This window comes from Neophocaena asiaeorientalis, unplaced genomic scaffold, assembly GCF_003031525.2.
Source record: "Neophocaena asiaeorientalis asiaeorientalis breed wild unplaced genomic scaffold, Neophocaena_asiaeorientalis_V1.1 scaffold315, whole genome shotgun sequence".
NCBI classification, from domain to species: Eukaryota; Metazoa; Chordata; class Mammalia; order Artiodactyla; family Phocoenidae; genus Neophocaena; species Neophocaena asiaeorientalis.
The window spans coordinates 21,070-39,760 of NW_020172011.1; the positions used below are offsets into that span (position 1 = coordinate 21,070).

At 39.6% G+C, this 18,691-nt stretch overlaps 1 protein-coding gene across 1 annotated transcript in view; it reads right to left on the reverse strand.

The window, feature by feature from the left end:
• The window catches only part of FCRL5 (Fc receptor like 5), a 41,680-nt gene that overhangs the window by 11,582 nt on the left and 11,407 nt on the right, over positions 1-18,691 (reverse strand). Inside the window, exons 5-9 of the mRNA XM_024750717.1 lie at positions 17,450-17,722; positions 16,876-17,160; positions 15,152-15,420; positions 12,212-12,482; positions 6,447-6,725 (exon numbers count right to left, since the gene is read on the reverse strand). Of these exons, the coding sequence (XP_024606485.1) occupies positions 6,447-6,725; positions 12,212-12,482; positions 15,152-15,420; positions 16,876-17,160; positions 17,450-17,722 (1,377 nt within the window). The remainder of the gene's footprint in view (positions 1-6,446; positions 6,726-12,211; positions 12,483-15,151; positions 15,421-16,875; positions 17,161-17,449; positions 17,723-18,691) is intronic.

The following is an 18,691-nucleotide window of genomic DNA, read 5'->3' on the forward strand; positions in this document are numbered from 1 at the left end:
AAAAAAAACAAAAAGAAAACCACACAAACACATGGAGGCTAAACAATACATTACTAAATAACGAAGAGATCACTGAAGAAATCCAAGAGGAAATAAAAAAATACCTAGAGACAAATGGGAATGAATACACGATGATCCAAAACCTATGGGATGCAGCAAAAGCAGTTCTAAGAGGGAAGTTTATAGTTATACAAGGCTACCTCAAGAAACAAGAAAAATCTCAAATAAACAATCTAACCTTACACCTAAAGGAACTGGAGAAAGAACAAACAAAACCCAAAGTTAGCAGAAGGAAAGAAACCATAAAGATCAGAGCAGAAATAAATGAAATAGAAACAAAGGAAACAATTGCAAAGATCAATAAAACTAAAAGCTGGTTCTTTGAGAAGGTAAATAAAATTGATAAACCATTAGGCTCACCAAGAAAAAGAGGGAGAGGACTCAAATCAATAAAATTAGAAGTGAAAAAGGAGAGGTTACAACAGACACCACAGAAATACAAAGCATCTTAAGAGATTACTACAAGCAACTCTATGCCGATAAAATGAACAACCTGGAAGAAATGGACATTCTTAGAAAGGTATAAACTTCCAAGACTGAACCAGGAGGAAATAGAAAATATGAACAAGCTAGTCACAAGTAATGAAATTGAAACTGTGATTAAAAATCTTCCAACAAACAAAAGTCAAGGACCAGATGGCTTCACAGGTGAATTCTATCAAACATTTAGAGAAGAGCTAACACCCATCCTTCTCAAACGCTTCCAAAATATTGCAGAGGAAGGAACACTCCCAAACTCATTCTATGAGGCCACCATCACCCTGACACCAAAACCAGACAAAGATAGTACAAAAAAAGAAAAATACAGAGAAATACCACTGATGCATATAGATGCAAAAATCCTTAACAAAATACTAGCAAACAGAATGAAACAACACATTAAAAGGATCATACACCATGATCAAGTGGGATTTATCCCAGGAATGCAAGGAGTCTTCAATATACGTAAATCAATCAATGTGATACACCATATTAACAACTTGAAGAATTAAAACCATATGACCATCTCAATAGATGCAGAAAAAGCTTTTGACAAAATTCAACACCAGTTTATGATAAAAACTCTCCGGAAAGTAGGCACAGAGGGAACGTACCTCAACATAATAAAGGCAATATATGACAAACCCACAGCAAACATCATTCTTAATGGTGATAAACTGAAAGCATTTCCTCTAAGATCAGGAACAAGACAAGGATGTCCACTCTTACCACTATTATTCAACATAGTTTTGAAAGTCCTAGCCATAGCAATCAGAGAAGAAAAAGAAATAAAAGGAATTCAAATTGGAAAAGAAGAAGTAAAACTGTCACTGTTTGCAGATGACATGATACTATACATAGAGAATGTTAAACATGCCACCAGAAAGCTACTAGAGCTAATCAATGAATTTGGTAAAGTTGCAGGATACAAAATTAATGCACAGAAATCTCTTGCATTCCTATACAATAATGATGAAACATCTGAAAGAGAAATTAAGAAAACACTCCCATTTACCATTACAACAAAAAGAATAAAATACCTAGGAATAAACCTACATAGGGAGACAAAAGGCCTGTATGCAGAAAATTATAAGACACTGATGAAAGAAATTAAAGATGATACCAAAAGATGGAGAGATATACCATGTTCTTGGATTGGTCGAATCAATATTGTGAAAACGACTATACTACCCAAAGCAATCTACAGATTTAATGCAATCCCTATCAAATTACCAATGACATTTTTTATAGAACTAGAACAAAAAATATTAAAATTTGTATGGAGACAAAAAAGACCCTGAATAGCCAAAGCAGTCTTGAGGAAAAAAAAAACAGAGCTGGCAGAATCAGACTCCATAACTTCAGACTATACTACAAAGCTACAGTAATCAAGAAAAGATGGTACTGGCACAAAAACAGAAACATAGATCAATGGAACAACATAGAAAGTCCAGAGGCAAACCCACGCACCTATGGTCCACTAATCTATGCCAAAGGAGGCAAGGATATACAATAGAGAAAAGACAGTCTCTTCAATAAGTGGTGCTGAGGAAACTGGACAGCTACATGTAAAAGAATGAAATTAGAACACTCCTTAACACCATACACAAAAATAAAGTCAAAATGGATTCGAGACCTAATGTAAGACCGGACACTATAAAACTCTTAGAGGAAAACATAGGAAGAACACTCTTTGACATAAATCACAGCAAGATCTTTTTTGGTCCACCTCTTAGAGTAATGGAAATAAAAACAAAAATAAACAAATGGGACCTAGTGAAACTTAAAAGCTTTTGCACAGCAAAGGAAACCATAAACAAGACGAAAAGACTACCCTCAGAATGGGGGAAAATATTTGCAAATGAAGCAACTGACAAAGGATTAATCCCCCAAATTTACAAACAGCTCATGCAACTCAATATCAGAAAAAACAAACAAAGCCCAATCCAAAAATGGGCAGAAGACCTAAATAGGCATTTCTCCAAAGAAGATATACAGATTGCCAACAAAGACATGAAAGGATGCTCTAATCATTAGAGTAAAACAAATCAAAACTGCAATGAGGTATCACCTCACACCAGTCAGAATGGCCATCATCAAAACATCTACAAACAATTAATGCTGGAGAGGGTGTGGAGGAATGGTAACCCTCTTCCACTGTTGGTGGGAATGTAAATTGGTACAGCCACTATAGAGAACAGTATGGAGGTTCCTTAAAAAACTAAAAATGGAACTACTATATGGCCCAGCATCCCACTACTGGGCGTATACCCTGAGAAAACCTTAATTCAAAAAGAGTGATGTACCACAATGTTCATTGCAGCTCTATTTATAATAGCCAGGACATGGAAGCAACCTAAGTGTCCATCGACAGATGAAGAGATAAAGAAGATGTGGCACATATATACAATGGAATATTTCTCAGCCATAAAAAGAAACAAAATTGAGTTATTTGTAGTGAGGTGGATGGACCTAGAGTCTGTCATACGGAGTGAAGTAAGTCAGAAAGAAAAAAACAAATACCGTATGCTAACACATATATATGGAACCTAAAAAAAATTAAAAGGCTATGAAGAACCTAGGAGCAGGACAGGAATAAAGATGCAGATGTAGAGAATGCACTTGAGGACACGGGGGTGGGGAAGGGTAAGCTGGGACGAAGTGAGAGACTGGCATGGACTTATATGTACTACCAAACGTAAAATAGATAGCTAGTGGAAAACAGCTGCATAGCACAAGGAGATCACCTCGGTGCTTTGTGACCACCTAGAGGGGTGGGATAGGGATGGTTGGAGGGAGACACAAGAGGAAGGAGATAGGGAGATATATGTATATGTATAGCTGAGTCACTTTGTTATAAAGCAGAAACTAACACACCATTGTAAAGCAATTACAGTCCACTAAAGACGTTAAAAAACAAAAGTCAAGAAACATTGCTGGAGAGGCTGTGGAAAAAAGGGAGTCCTCCTACACTGTTGGTGGGAATGTAAATTGGTGCAGCCACTATGGAGAATAGTATGGAAATTCCTCAAAAAAGTAAAAATAGAGTTACCATATGATCCTGCAATTCCACTCTTGGGCAAATGCTAGTTCAAAAAGATATATGCACCCCAATGTTTATAGCAGCAATATTTACAATAGCCAAGACATGGCAGCAACCTAAATGTCATCATCAGATGAATGGATAAAGAACATGTGGTACATATACATACGATGGACTATCACTCAGCCATAAAAAAGAATGAAATAATGCCATTGCAGCAACATGGATGGACCTAGAGATTGCCATACTGAGTGAAGTCAGACAGAGAAAGACAAATATCATATGATATCACTTATCACTAAAAAATGATGCAAATGAACTTATTTATAAAACAGAAATAGACTCACAGACATAGAAAATAAAATTATGGTTACCAAGGGGGCTAGCGGGCAGCGATGAGATAAATTTGGAGTTTGGGATTAACATGTATACCCTACTATATATAAAATAGATAACCAGCAAGGGCCTACTGTATAGCACAGGGAACTATACTCAATATCTTGTAATAACCTACAATGGAAAGAATCTGATAATGAATATATATATATATATATACGTATATGAAACGGAATCACTTTGCTGTACACATTGTAACTATACTATTGTAACTATACTTCTATTTAGAAAAGTATTTGCAAATATAGTTGCACAAAGATTTCTATTGTAGAATTTTTATAATAGCTAAAAACTGGAGACAGCCTAGTTGACTTGCTAATAAAACACGAAAGATATCCAAGATATATCAAGTAAAAAATGCAAGTTGCATAGCTATATGTGTGATATGATTGTACTTGTAAAAAATTCTATGCCTTTATGTTTATAATATATTTTAATATTTCTAGAAAAATATACCTGAAAGTACCCTTTTGTTCCATTTGACTTTTTATCGTGAAAGTTTATGTATTCTTCCAGAATAATAAATTATTAAAAAGTTGTGTTAAACCTGGCCACAAAGGATGAGAGATATTATAGTGTAGATTTACATTGAGTTGGATAGGCTCATTTTTCAACCTGGCTTTACCTTTGCTAGCTGTGTCTCTAAGCTGGTTACTTCACCTCTCTAAGCTTCAGTTTCCTCTCCTGCAAACTGAGGATAAAAATGATCTCATTTTTAACCTCAGTGGTTTATTTTAAAGATTAAATGAGATATTGTATGTCAAGTACTAAGCACAGGGCCTGGCACATACAAGGGCTCAGTAAGTATTTATGATGGTGATGATGATGATGGTAGTGACAATGATAATAAGTATTCCTTTTTCTTGTAGTTCTCCATGATGTGTCCTAGTTCTAGGACTCAGACACAATCATCCAGCAAGAAGTCCTTTAGGTGTGATAGCACCAGCATAAATAATAGGCATTTGCACCAGGGATCATAGAAACAAAGGAATGAGGATGTGTATAAAATCACGAATACAGAGTGTGAGGGATATGATGTGCTAGTCCACTGTGTTGTGAAGAGGGAGGGAGTGGCACTTGGTCAGAAGTACGTGCCTGTGTGGTGGATCTAAAAGGTGAGTGTGTAAACCATGCGGTAAGAGTCCCTGTGAACCTTAGAGGAAAATTGGCTGAGGCAGGTGCTGCCTACCACTGGGGGAAGAAGAATGGACTAGTTGAATGGAAAAAAATCAAATCTGCAATCAGGTAGCCTGCTAGATGCCAAAGAGATGGCTGCCCCAGCCACCTTGATGGGATGCTGGCTCCTGGGCTGGTATGCCTAAATCAACCTGCTCATGTGATTTTGTCTGTATTTCTTATGATACTCAGGGACCCAGCCAAAGGAGACTAAGAGTATCAGCCTGTATTTTGCTTTATGTACTTCAGAAAGCATTTGCATGTTATTTCATGGTCTCGTGTTTCTCTGGGTTGTATCCCAGGAGCAGTGACTCCCAGCTCCTCCTTTAGCATGTCTCCTTCCAGGAACCCTTGAGTTTGACATACACCATATTCCCTGTGCACCAAAATAATAGGATTCTAGGGTTGGGGATGACCCTGATATTCATCTAGTTCCATTTTCTCACTTTGTGAATGAGGAAATTGAGGTCAATATAGGGAAATATGCTTGGCCAAGTTCATAGAGCTAGTATCTTCAGAACCAGCACTAGAACATTCATCTCAACACCCCTTAGCATACTTTTGCTCTACCATAAGATTGGCCTGTAGGGGATCATCACAAAGCATATTCAGAGATGACAAGAAGCAGTTTTCCTTTGGTTTTTATACCTAATGGCAAGATGTCAGACAGCTTAGAGAATGAAAGAATTTGATTAATGGGTGACCATTTTCATTCCATGTCATCCTGCTTTCACCTCTGTGTCCCCACTGCTTTAAGAATCACTTTGTAAACTAACTTGGATTGGTTGTGATTGTATACCCTTAAAAGCTATGTACCTAGCTAATATTAATATAGAATTTTTAATATGGAAATATGAGGCATGTTTATATCCCTGGTAGTGAAAGAAGATCAAGAGTAGAAGTTTGTAGGAAGTTTGTTGGAAGTCAAAGAGAGAAAAACCACGACCTTTTTTGGGGCAACGAAACCTATACCTAGAATTCGTTATTTTCCCTTTTGTATCATAATTGCAGATCAAAATATAGTCTTGGTTCTAAAAACCCTCTTTGCATTGTTAGTGAGGAGTTTTGATCGCATTCAAGAAGACTTCTTGAACTGTGCTGCTGGGAAGGTCCAGGTTCCTGAAAGCACAGCCACAGGAAGGATCCCAGACTTTCAACTGGAAATTCTATGTGCAGGAAATATGCTGGGTGGTCACACCAGCAAACAGGAGTGCTGGAGCTCCATTTCTGCTGCCGGGGAGAGAAAGCGGTCAGTCCCTGGTTGTGCTGTCTGTGGGCAGGACCAACTCACCTATGACACTGAGTAGCATCATCTCACTCTGCTGGACCCCCAGGCCATTGTCGGCCTTACAGGAGTAGTTTCCAGAATGTTTCGTGGTCAGAGAGAGGTTGAAGGATGCTCCTCCTCCCAAGGGAGCGGAGCTGTTTCCCACGGCGACATCCTTGTGATAAAACTGGTACAGGATCGGGGGAGAGCCTCCCTGGGCCTCACAGTGAAGCTCTACCATGTCCCCCACCACAGCCTGGGCCCTTGGAGCCCTGAGGGTGAGGACAGGCTGAGACACTGGAACTGAAGGAAGAAAGATAGTTAACCATCACTTCATGCTGTTTAAATATGTTCTTCCATAGAAAAGACATTTCAAACTGGAGAATGTTTTTCTGTTTTTAATGACCTTGTGACATCACTCAGAACTCAGCTATAATTTCTTCATATCTGAAGAAACAAATCATTTGTGTAGTGTTATATATAGTCTGGAATACTTCGATATACAATCGCAAAAGTGTTTGGGGAATCTGAAAACAGAGATTAAATTGAAACCCAAGTATCTGAGAAGTCAGAAGACAATTGGAGAAAAGGAGAAATCAGTTCAATAGAAAGTGAGAAACAGGGGAGACTGCTGCTTACATTTGCAGGAAGCTCCCCTTTCAGAGGGGTTTGAGCAGCTCTCCAGGCTGACATCCTCATGATAAAACCGGTACAAGATCGGGGGAGAGCCTCTCCATGCCTCACAGTGAAGCTCCATCACGGTCCCCACCACAGCCTGGGCCCTGGGAGCCCTGAGGGTGAGGACGGGGTGAGATACTGGAACTGAGAGCAAAAATGAGTTAGTTGATACCAGGATCTTTTCCCATTGACTCTATTTTTATTTTTCAGTAGTTACCTCTGATGATTATTTGGTGACACTTTCTAGATCTTTTCTATGTGTAAGAACTCTTATTCTTATCAACACATAAACAAATGCATAAAAAACCCACATACATGCATGGGATCACAGTATACATACTGGTCTATGACCTGATTTTTCCCCTTAGCAAAATATCATGAGAATCATTCTGTGTTATTACCTAAAGATCTATCTCAGTCACTTAAAAAATCAGCTTTATTGAGGTATAATTTACATGCATAAAATGCAACTCCTCTAAATTTAAAATTTGATAATTTAGGGTAAATATTGCTTGATTATTTTTAACAACAGCAAAGCATTCAATGGTATGAATTTACTGTAATACACTGAAGCAATTCCTCATTATGGAACTTTAGGTTGTTATTGTTTTCTAATTTTGAATAAGGCTGCATTACACAATTCTGTATATATATCATTGTATTTTGTCAATGCATTTCTTAGGATAAATTCTTCGAAGTGGGATTTCTGGGATTGGGATATGGGCATTTCAAATAATGATACATAATGCTAAATTTTTCTTCAAAAAGTTTCAACCAATTTACACTTGCACTAATAGTATGTAAGAGTTTCCTTTCCCCACTCTCTGATCAATTATAGTCATATAAATGCACAGGCTTATTTTTCTTATCATTTCTCTTTTCCTAGTTTTAAACTCTATAGTTGTTCCATCTGAAGAATTGACTTATTCTATCCTATGGGACCTTACAGTTTATTATTTGAATTTTTATGGACTGCTAGTGAACTATAATACATTAATGATGAGTTGTTCTCTCTAAAGTATCCAGAAATTATTTACAAAATGAAAACTTTGAAATCTGTCATTAATTTTTCTAAATTATCAAGTCAATTTTTGTTCTCCATTATGAAATAATAATAATCATGAGAACATTGGTTTTTTAATTTCCTCTTCTCCCTCTGACTGATTTTCCTTTGTTACATATATTCTTTACATTTTCAGCATTTATAATAGTTGCTTTCTCTTCTGTAACCATAACTCTCATGTTGCTTAGCCTTTGTTTTTATGTCTGAATCAGTGGTTTTCAACCATATCTGTATAATATTTTCAACTGAAGATGCGTTAAAAAATATGGATTCTGAGACCCCATCTGAGAGATTCTGAATTTAATTGGTCTGGAGAGAGCTTAGTAAAAAGTCTTTTTTCAAAATTCCTAGGTGATTCTAATATGCAGCCAAGGCTGAGAACTACTGATCTGAATAGATTCAGTATTCACTTTTCATATCATAGTTTCCTCATTTGGAGGCTTTTATATTGATTCATACCTTGGCTGGCTAGAGTTTGTCATCAAGTAATTTTTCAAGAAGCGTTAATGGGTACTAAGTTCCCTGAATTCTTGCACGTTTGAAAATGTTTTTTTGATTTGATATAAAATTCTCAGTTCTCATTTCTCCTCTGAAAGTCCAAGTCTGAATACCATTCCTCTCTCTTTTAGCATTGACTTCTGTGTAAAGACTAAGACCAACTGCATATTTTTTCTTTTTGAGATGACTGCTATTTTTTCTTTTTTTTTGCTGTTATCACACACACACGGGCACGTGCACACACACACACATGTATATTTTTAGCGTTGAAAGTCAATAACCTCATCAGGATATGTCTTTTGATATACATATTCAAGTTTTCTTCACTTCAGGAAACTTTTTTATTATGTCTTTGAGTTTTGTTTCTCTCTTTAGACACTTAATTATCCACACTTGTGGGCTTCGTTGTCTGATCTCCATATTTTACTTTCTTTTTGCCTTTTTCTGTGTCTTTCTACCTTGTGTTCTGTATTATTTTCTCAAACCAATTCTCCATTCCAGTAACAGATTTTGGAAGTATGCATTCTCTTCTTACTGCTTCAAATTTGGATTTTATTTTTAACATAGGTTTGGTTTCTCGCCTGAGCTCTGTTATATATATATATATATTTTTTTTTCTTTTCTGTTATAATCTCTCTTTTTTTCTTACCATCTTTATTGGAGTATAATTGCTTTACAATGGTGTGTTAGTAGCTGCTTTATAACAAAGTGAATCAGCTATACATATAAGATTCTCATATTGGACTTGTTTTCTTTATGGCTTTTACGTCAATGAATAAAATTATATTCTGAGTTTTGTATTTGCTTGAGAAAGCTGTGTGTGTGTATGGGGGGCGTGTAGTGATTTAGTGACCCAGGGCTGTTGATAGATTCAAAATGGGTATATCTTATTAGCTCACATTCCCAAGAAATTTCTGTGTCTTCTCTTTGGGGTATATTCCCTTGGGGAAGAAAAAAACCCAGATTATTCTGCCAGAAAGTCTGCATGGCTCACAGTGAAGCTTCTCAACTTGTTTGCTAATTTAGGGCTCATTTACTTCTGTTCCATTGATATAAACAGTTGCAAAGATCAATGTTTTCTCCCTGCTCTTTTTTTCCTCATCTCATCTCAAAGCCTTTTTGTTCATGGAGTTACAAATGCTGACTGAGGACCTACTCTATGCCAGACACCAAGTAGGCACAGGGATGAGGTGCAGACCGAAACTGATAAGGTTCCATTCTCATGAAGTTTATACTCTGGTATTGAGGAAGACAGACACGAAATGGGAAATAAAGAGGTTTCAGATATTGCTAAATTTGAGAAGAAAATACAGCATCATAATGAGAAAGAGGATGTCTTAGGGCTTGGGGCTTTCCTAGGTAGATTGGCTTCAGGCTTTGGAGTCTGGGCCTCAGATCATTTACAATTTTAAAATAATCTCTTTACTCAACAATTTATATTGGGATAATGTCTTCCTCTGGCCATGTTTTATTTCTATGATCTGAAACAGCTATCGAGGAGCAAGAGGTCCTTCAGATCCATATGTTCCAAGATAGGACCATAGTAATAAGAACTCCAAGTGGACTCATGGGTTCCTAAGACCACAGACTATAACAGAAACTTGCCTAATTTACAAATTCTGACCAAACCACACTTGCAGTTACAATCACACTCTGACCAATTCCTGCTCCCAAAGCCCTAAAAGTGCCTCACCTAACTCCCTGCTGTGAGAGATGATGAGACTCTGTGAAACTGATGCTCTCCCTTGCTTTGCCAGGTAAACAAGCCCAGCTCTGGGGCACCCACAGATTTCCCTGGTTGTCTTGTCTGGGGCTTTGACGAGTGCCGCTCAGCCTCTCCCTCACTCTGTTTCTTCCAGAGCTTCATGAATTCATGGCCTCTGGGTTCCTATTCCAACTCAAATCACAGAATTCTGGGGTTCTAAGGGACGCTAATTACTGTCTTATCTAACTTTCAATAGAAGGTGAAAACAGCAAGACAAAGAAAATTTAAAAGTTTTGCCCAAATTATGAGCTAGCTATTTTCATATTCAGGGCTAGAATTCAGATTTTCTGACCCACGCTGACATCAGACAACCTGAGCAAGGTGTTTTTCATGTACACTGGCTCTTTCTAGGAAACCTCAGAGGTCCTGCTGTGCATATCGTTCCTAGAAAAAGTATTTTCTTAAACGTAGTTCATTACATGTCATGTTGTCCCAAGTGACCCTGCTCTCTTGGCCATCATTTGTTGAATTAGAGGTGAGCAGTTGGTTTAAGAACATTCTACGTATAGACTTGCCCGTGGCCTATGAGGTGTCTTAGAGCTGGGCTGCTTGACTAGTTAGACTAGTTGGAAGCACCGCTTTGGCTGTTGGGGCAGATGCTGAAATACAGAGCAGGACATCATACCTAGAAGTCCAAGGCAGTCAATGCTGAAATTAACAGGAGTTTTGAGTAAAGATAAGTTATAAGATAGAGTCATAAGAATGAGGGTGGAAAGCACTTAGGAGCAGTAAGAACAATGGGTCAGAAGGACATAGAAAGGAAATAGCTGATGGGCCTAGGAGTAGAGAATAATGAAAGCTTCTAGATCCTCAGACATCAGTATAATCTGTTTTTGAGAAATAAGTTGAATTCTGAGAGATCTCCCAGTTCTTATTCCATGAATCTGAATATAATGTTTTTCCTGTTTTTTGTTTTGTTGTTGTTGATTTTTTTTTTTAATCTCTGGATATCCTTAACAAACCCTCACCCACGGGAGACATCAGGGTTTTTTTCTTCTGACCTAAAATGATCTGATATACCAGATTCAAGATTTTTCTATTTATATTTCTCTTCTCTGAAAAGAAAACTGAACTTTCACTCTCTACTAAACAAAGATTCCAAGTGAAAACAGAAGCAATTTTGCTCCTAAAATGACACTTTTTCATGGTTCCATGGGAAACCATGATCTGTACAACTATGGTTCATATACCTTTATAAATGTATGTCATACTGCAACAAAAAATTTAAAAACATAATACAATGAAATGACACTTATTTTACTGGGTTAAGTCAAAGGATCACGGAAACCCCAGAAAACAAATGAGCTGGTTTCCAGGAAACAATTTCCTCCCTTCCCTTCACCTTCAGCCCTCTTTAAACCTATCGGAAGAGCTTGAACTGCTTGAGAACACTTTGGAGAAAGTAATGTCTTGCCTGCTATATGCCCATATGACTGTGCTTGTAGCTAAATTAATATGTAAGTGTTATTGGGGAAACATGAGATGCTTCTGTGCATGGAGTTAAGAGAAATTGGCTTGGAGATTGAACATACAGGGCCTGAGAAGATAATTTGAGGAAACAAATTCATTTGGTAAAAGCTGGGGGAGGTGCTGAGCTATCATAGGGGTCTGGCTGAGCCAGGGATGGGTGAGGATTAAGGCCCACAGATAGCTGCTTCTATAAGAAGGGAACCAAGACAGGCATGAGGTTGACTGGGGTAGGAAACTGGAAGATCCATGCAGACCTCTGAAAAGGTTGGTGTGAGAGGGTCAGGGATGGGTCACTGACAGGAATCCAGAGCTTACTGGTGACAGAGAGTCTCAAGGTCTCACTGCTCTGGAGGCCAAGGCCATTGTCAGCTGTGCAGTAGTAGTTCCCAGAATGCTCTTCAGTCAGAGAGAATCTATAGGACATTGTTCTCCATAAAGTAGCTTCTATCTTCATGAGCAGCACACCTTCATGAAAAAAGTGATACCAGATGGGCAGAGAACCTCTCTGAGCTTCACAGTCAAAGCTCACCTCATCTCCCACAAAAGTCCAGGTCCCAGGAGGGCTGAGGGTGAGGACAGGTTGAGACTGAGGGAAAGAAACAGTCAACAAGTGCATCTGACACTTCTTGGAGCTTTCAATCAGTGGCTAGTGAGATGTCCAGTCTGAAGTCCACTGGCCCTCAGGGCAGCCCAGTGCCTCCCAGGCTTTTCTCCCCAGCTCTCTCCTGTTTTCCATGCTGGTCTTCTCCTTTCCCATCAGACCTGGCCCTTCTCTTCTCCTGTCTCCCTTTGTTAGGTGACCCTCATTCTTGTTTTCCAGAGGAAATGATGTTCTCTGGGAAGAAGTCCCTTATTTTGCTTCCACCAGACTGACAGATTTACCTTGTCCCTTCCCTTTGCCATATGACCATGGAAGATCTGTTCCCTCACCTGCCACGCCTCTCTGAGTCTCCTTATCAGTCCCTGCTCTACACTTCTCCCTTGGCTGGGATTGGCCTCAGGCCTCTGCCCTTGGCCCATTTCTGTTCCAGATTCACATACTCTTCCAGGACGCTCTCCTCTGTTCCTACACTCTCCCTGCATCCAGCCTGACCCTCTCTATTTACAGGTGAGAAAACTGAGTCAGGAAAAGGTTAGGAGATCCACCTGTAGTCCCTCAGCAGGCTGTTTTCAGGGCCAGATAGGACCTGAGTCGGTCTCCTTACTCATGGTCTAATGCTGAATCATATCATCTCCTTGAAAGTGGAACTGCAGTTTGCCACCAATGAAGGAAACAGCATAGGGCTCTACAGAAGCTATTTTCCTCTCACTACCACAACTACCTTAATAGCTTTCAGCATAAGATGGCATCAGATACTGGTAAAGTAGGTGGTGTAGTTTGGGGTGGTGTAGTAACCATAGTTACATGGTTGGAGTAACTGTGATGTTGCTACATGGATTTGCACATTGGTTATTGCCAATAATTAATTGTTGATTGGAACAACAGATATCTCCACAACTCTGGGATAGAGAAATGATTTGAGAACTATTAAGATTGATTGGAAACTCAAGCATCTGGGGATTTGAAGGATAAAGAAAGAAAAGAGAAAAACAATGAATTCTGTAGATGCCAGGGACCAAGGAGGGGGAGAGAGACAGATGCTACAGACTTATTAAGGGGTGTGATGGTATCTGAACTTGTTGAAAGATGAGGCCACAAGATAGAGACAGTTGTTCAAAGGCCTGGGAACCAATGGGGATATTAGAATGGTGTTATGGACTGAACTGTGTCCCTTCCAAATACATATGTTGAAGTCCTAATCTCCAATATGACTGTATTTGGAGATAGGGCCTTTAAGGAAATAAATGTCAAATGAGGTCATAAGGGTGGGGCCCTAATCAGATGGGACTGGTGTCCTCATAGAAGAGGAAGAGAGAGGCCTCTCTCTCTCCCAGGGCACAGAGGAAAGGTCATGTTAGGACACAGAGATGAAGTGGCCTACCACAAACAAGAAAGAGAGCCCTGATTAAATACCAATCTTACTGGCACCTGATCTTGGACTTTTAACATCCAGAACTGTGAGAAAATAAATTTCTGTTGTTAAACCACCCAGTCTGTGGTATTATGTTATGGCAGCCTGAGCAAACTAATATAGATGAATTGGGGAAGAAGCAGGAAGTAGGTAAGGGAGTAGAGATTTGTTGGGATTCAGTAAGAGGAAGATTAGACCCAGGAATCGCTGGACTATTTTTTTTTTTTGATTGACAGAAAAATCAAAGACTGCGTATCATCTAAACCAAATAATGGTGAACTCTGACAGCATCTGGACCCTGAAAAGTTTTCACAGCTATGTTAGGAGAGTTTTGGTCAGACTGTGTATTTTACTGTTGATGATTCACTGTAAGGAATTCCTGAGAGTGTGGTCACAGGAAGGAGCTCAGATCTGCCAAGCAGAGGCAATGAACCTGCCGTGGTGCCATGTGAACCAAAAGCCTGTGAATTTCTGAAGCTGCAGTCTTTAGATTGTGGGGTAACAAACAACCTGATCCTGTGACTTCTGGTGGTCAGACTTAACTCACTTCTGATGGAGAGTGGCCTCTCCTCACTGCCTGGGTCCCCAGGTCATTGTCTGAGTACAGGAGTCATTCCCAGAATGTTCTGTGGGCAGAGAGATTTAGGGAAGTTCCTCTACTATAGGGGTCTGGGGTCCTCAGGATTTCAGCCTCATGATAAAACTGATACAGAATTGAAAGAGAGGCTCCCTTGGTTTCACAGGAGAGATCTGGAACTCTATCTCATTCTTCCCAATATCCTGTGCCCTAGGAGCCCTGAGGGTGGTGAAAGGATGTGTCATTTGGAACTAAAAGAGACAACGAGGTAGTGGGAGGGAGGGAATCCCTGCACATCCTTAAATCAATGAGGCTTATGAAGACACATGGTCTCAGATTGTTCCAGTTCTAAAATTCTGTTTGTTCTGGCTTTATCCCAGGAGCCACAGCATTTAAGCTAAAAAGTAATTTGTAAATATGAAGAGTCCAGACATATGCCAATCACTGAGTACTTTCTCTGACCTCCCTTTCTAGGAGTTTCCAAAAGCTCCCATAACTCCTTCTATCCCTAAATCCCACTCCTGTTAGTCTCTAACTTCTGGTAGATTATTCAGAGTAGTAAATTATTGGCAACTATCAACATTAACTCCCACCCAACCACCTTGTGGTTTTCACGAAGTTTGAAAAGCCATCCCTCAGACAATATCTGGCAGACACACCTTTCACATTGATGGTCACTGGGTCACTGCGGAAGGAGGAGCGACTATTGCTGGCAACACAATAATACTCTCCATCATGGCTGTTTTGCACCACAGGGATCTTGAATTCTGTTTTTGAGGAAGGGTGAAGCTTTTTGTCTGTCTTCAGCTTGAATTTTCTGTACCAAGAAACTGTGATGGGGCCTGGAACTCCATTTACTGAGCAGATGAGCACCAGCTCCTGCCCTTCAAACACCAACTTTGGGCGAGGGTATATACGGATGTCAGGAACAACTTCTAAATGAATAAAAATGACATGTGGGATTCTTGGTATTGAGATGTCACAGAATGAGTCATAGAAGAAGAGTCTCAGAATGGGAAGGGCTAAGTCAGCTGACCCGATGGGAAGTTGGCCTGGAGTAGAATTGGGCTTGTTCCTTGGGACAAGGGAGAAAGTGGTGGAGCGACTGTGGTCCATCCATAGTTTGGGAGAACAACTCCCTAATGAAATGGTGGAGCACCTGGCACAAGAAAAAGAGGCAACCCTGCCCACCCTCCCCTCATGCCCTACCTGTTAGAACATGGACTAATCATTCTAGAAATTACACCCAGTGCCCAACAGTGGTGTTGCTTGGGGGGGAAGTGGTGGATGGTGAAGGGGACAGGAAGACCTGCCATCAGAGGTGCTTGTTCTGAAGCTGTGACAACTGCAATGGCTAGTTGGAAATCAATCATTGGCATATACAGAAAGCTTGCCCTGGAATAAGCACTTCTTAACGCCTCTGCCAGTCAGTTAGATGGTCAGAGGAGTTGGACACATAACAGTCCTCCTAAAACTGGGAAAATCTGTGATGAAAGCGTTCTATACTCCAGGTGGTTGTGGTTTTACACTAGGATGTTGGCTTAGGGCAGTGCCTTTCTGAGTCATCCTGGGGGCTTAAAGAACAAGGGAAGATACCTGGGAACAGAGAGGGAGTAGGGTTTGAGACTGGGGTTCCATCAATTATGCTAGGGGAGATCCTATGCTAGAAATTACTATTTTGCAACTGTTGGGTAACACCCTCTCCATTTCCTCTCAATTTTCCAGTCCAAACCAGGGACCTAAGAAAAACCTGTTGCCTGTGACTGGAGAACAAAGATTAATAAATTCTGGACAGTTTAGAAGAAACATAGAACCTTCTTTTTTGCTTAGGAATGGGAGTGAATTTATGGAGAATGCTACCGCTTTCACCCCTTCCTCATTCAGGAAAGCATGCACCCCAGATCTGCATCTTTCCTAATGCTCAAACACGTCTCCTATGAGATGGGTCAAATTTAATCGGAAGAGGCATTTGACAGTTGGTTAGCAGTCATGCATGAGGACCTACACAGTTTCAGAGACGTAGGGAAAAGTAATCGTGGGTAAAACACCATTCTTAAAGACAGCAAGTTGAAACTATTTACTCCCCAATCTCTTGTCCTTTGTTTTTTTATTCTTAAGTGCTCTGCTCCAGGGATCTAGCATTCTAGAAATCTGTCCATCTGGCTGAGCAGAGTCCATCCAGCCCAGTCAGAGGGCTCTGCCATATCCCATGGCTTATGCCTATAGGTCTACCAGGAAAATAAAAATGGTGTCAAGGAAGAGAAACTTCAGAAGAAAAAGAAAGAGTTGTATCTCATGGGATTGAAAGAAAAAAATAAACAACTGTTGTGCCACTCTGCCCGGCTCTTCCCAGCCCCAGCCTTAGCAAGTCTTACCTCACTAACACTTACTTTTCACCTGTATCTGTAATCTCTGGCTCTGTTTCTGGACAGAGGGATTCATGCTCTGTGCCTGGCACCAGTAAGACCCTGAGTTTTCTCTCCATATGGTGTGGATCCAGAATTCTGGGGAGCTTCTCCAGCCTGACCCCAGGGACCGTCTGTCTCTGAAGAAGTGAAACTGGAGCTGGACATCTGGCCTCTGTGGAGAGAGCTGGGTCTCACAGGTCAGAGTCACTGCTCCTCCTTCAGTGGGCTGGGTGGAGCTGGCTCTCAGCACAGGACGTGGAAACAGCTCTAGAGAGAAGAATCAAAACAGTCCCTGGAGCAGTAAGGCTTGTAACTGCTCTGGAGAAAAACACAGTTCATCCTCAGCACGAGCAAGCAGAGCATACAAAAGCAGGCAGAAGAGATGCCACCTTTGATTACTAATATCCTTCAGCCCAAAGCACAATAGTACTTTTTCTGTTCCTTGTAGGACTGTGCCCTGAGGTTCAATGGTATTACAGTCCACCCTCTTTATCCTCTACAATCTCAGGGGTCCTCCTTTAGACTAACCTATTTCACAAAATAATGAAGGCTTTACCTTGGACTTCGATTTTGACCGAGTTTGAAGAAACCAACTCATTATCTTCCTTAACTCCAGTACAGTGATATTTGCCATTGTCCTTCAGACTTGCCTGATGAATATGGAAGTCAGTCAACATTCCCACTGGTATCTCCACAGTGTGATCTTCCAGGACTTTTCCATTCTTGTACAGCTTTATAGTTTTCAGTACTGTGTTTGCCTTTGCTCGGCATCTCAGAATTACAGATTCTTTTTCAAACACATCAAGTGGAGACTGCAGGATCAGGTTGGCTGTAGGAAACACATGGGCAGTTATTTGTTTCATCTGATTGTTTCTCCCTTCTTTTCATTATTATTCCAATAGATTTTATAAGAGAGGGACTAGGAAAAAGGATTCTTAAAATAATTATCATTTCTTTTTTTCTGGTCTTATCGATCTATCTATCTATTTCGTATTTTATTTTTTGGCCATGATGCGCAGCTTGCGGGATCTTAGTTCCCCAGCCAGAGATAAAACCCGTGCCCCTGAAATGGAAGTGCAGAGTCCAAACCACTGGACCACCTGGGAATCCCTCTTTTTTTCTGGTTTTAAAAGGAACACATACGTTTGAGAAAATTTTGTAAACGGAAATGTAAATTAATCTTATCATCTCACCACCCAGATTTTTTCAAGTTCTTTTTTCTATGTGCACGTATATGAGAGTCTGTGTGTATTTCTTTTCTTTTTATGAAATTAAAATATTTATCTACTTGATAACTTGCTTTTCACTTACTTTGCTATGAACACTTTCCTATGTCATAAATATCATTCCCTAATCTGGTTTTCAATGACCACAAAGTTTTCCTACAATGGCAGTAAGGTAATTTATTTAATGAGTTTTCTTTTCTTGACCATTTAATGTTCTTCAATTTTGGTTGTATATAGCTATGATTATTTCAGTAGGTAAATTCTTAAGAGGGGAATTGTCAGGTCAAAGAAGGTCTTAGCTCTTTGCTACTATACTGTTTCCTTGTTCACTAAATTAAAGAGCATTATAACTAGAAAGATACTGCTTCAACTCAAAACAGGTGGCTTTAGGACAGAAATGGAAATTTCTATCTATCTATCTATCTATCTATCTGTCAAATATTAACAAATCCTCATGTAGATTATTATTCCTAATAAATTTTATAAGCCTCAAACTATACATAGTTTCAGAAACCATTCAGATAAATTGCTTCTCAAATTTCCTTTTTCCTGAGCAGCTTGTAAAATATATA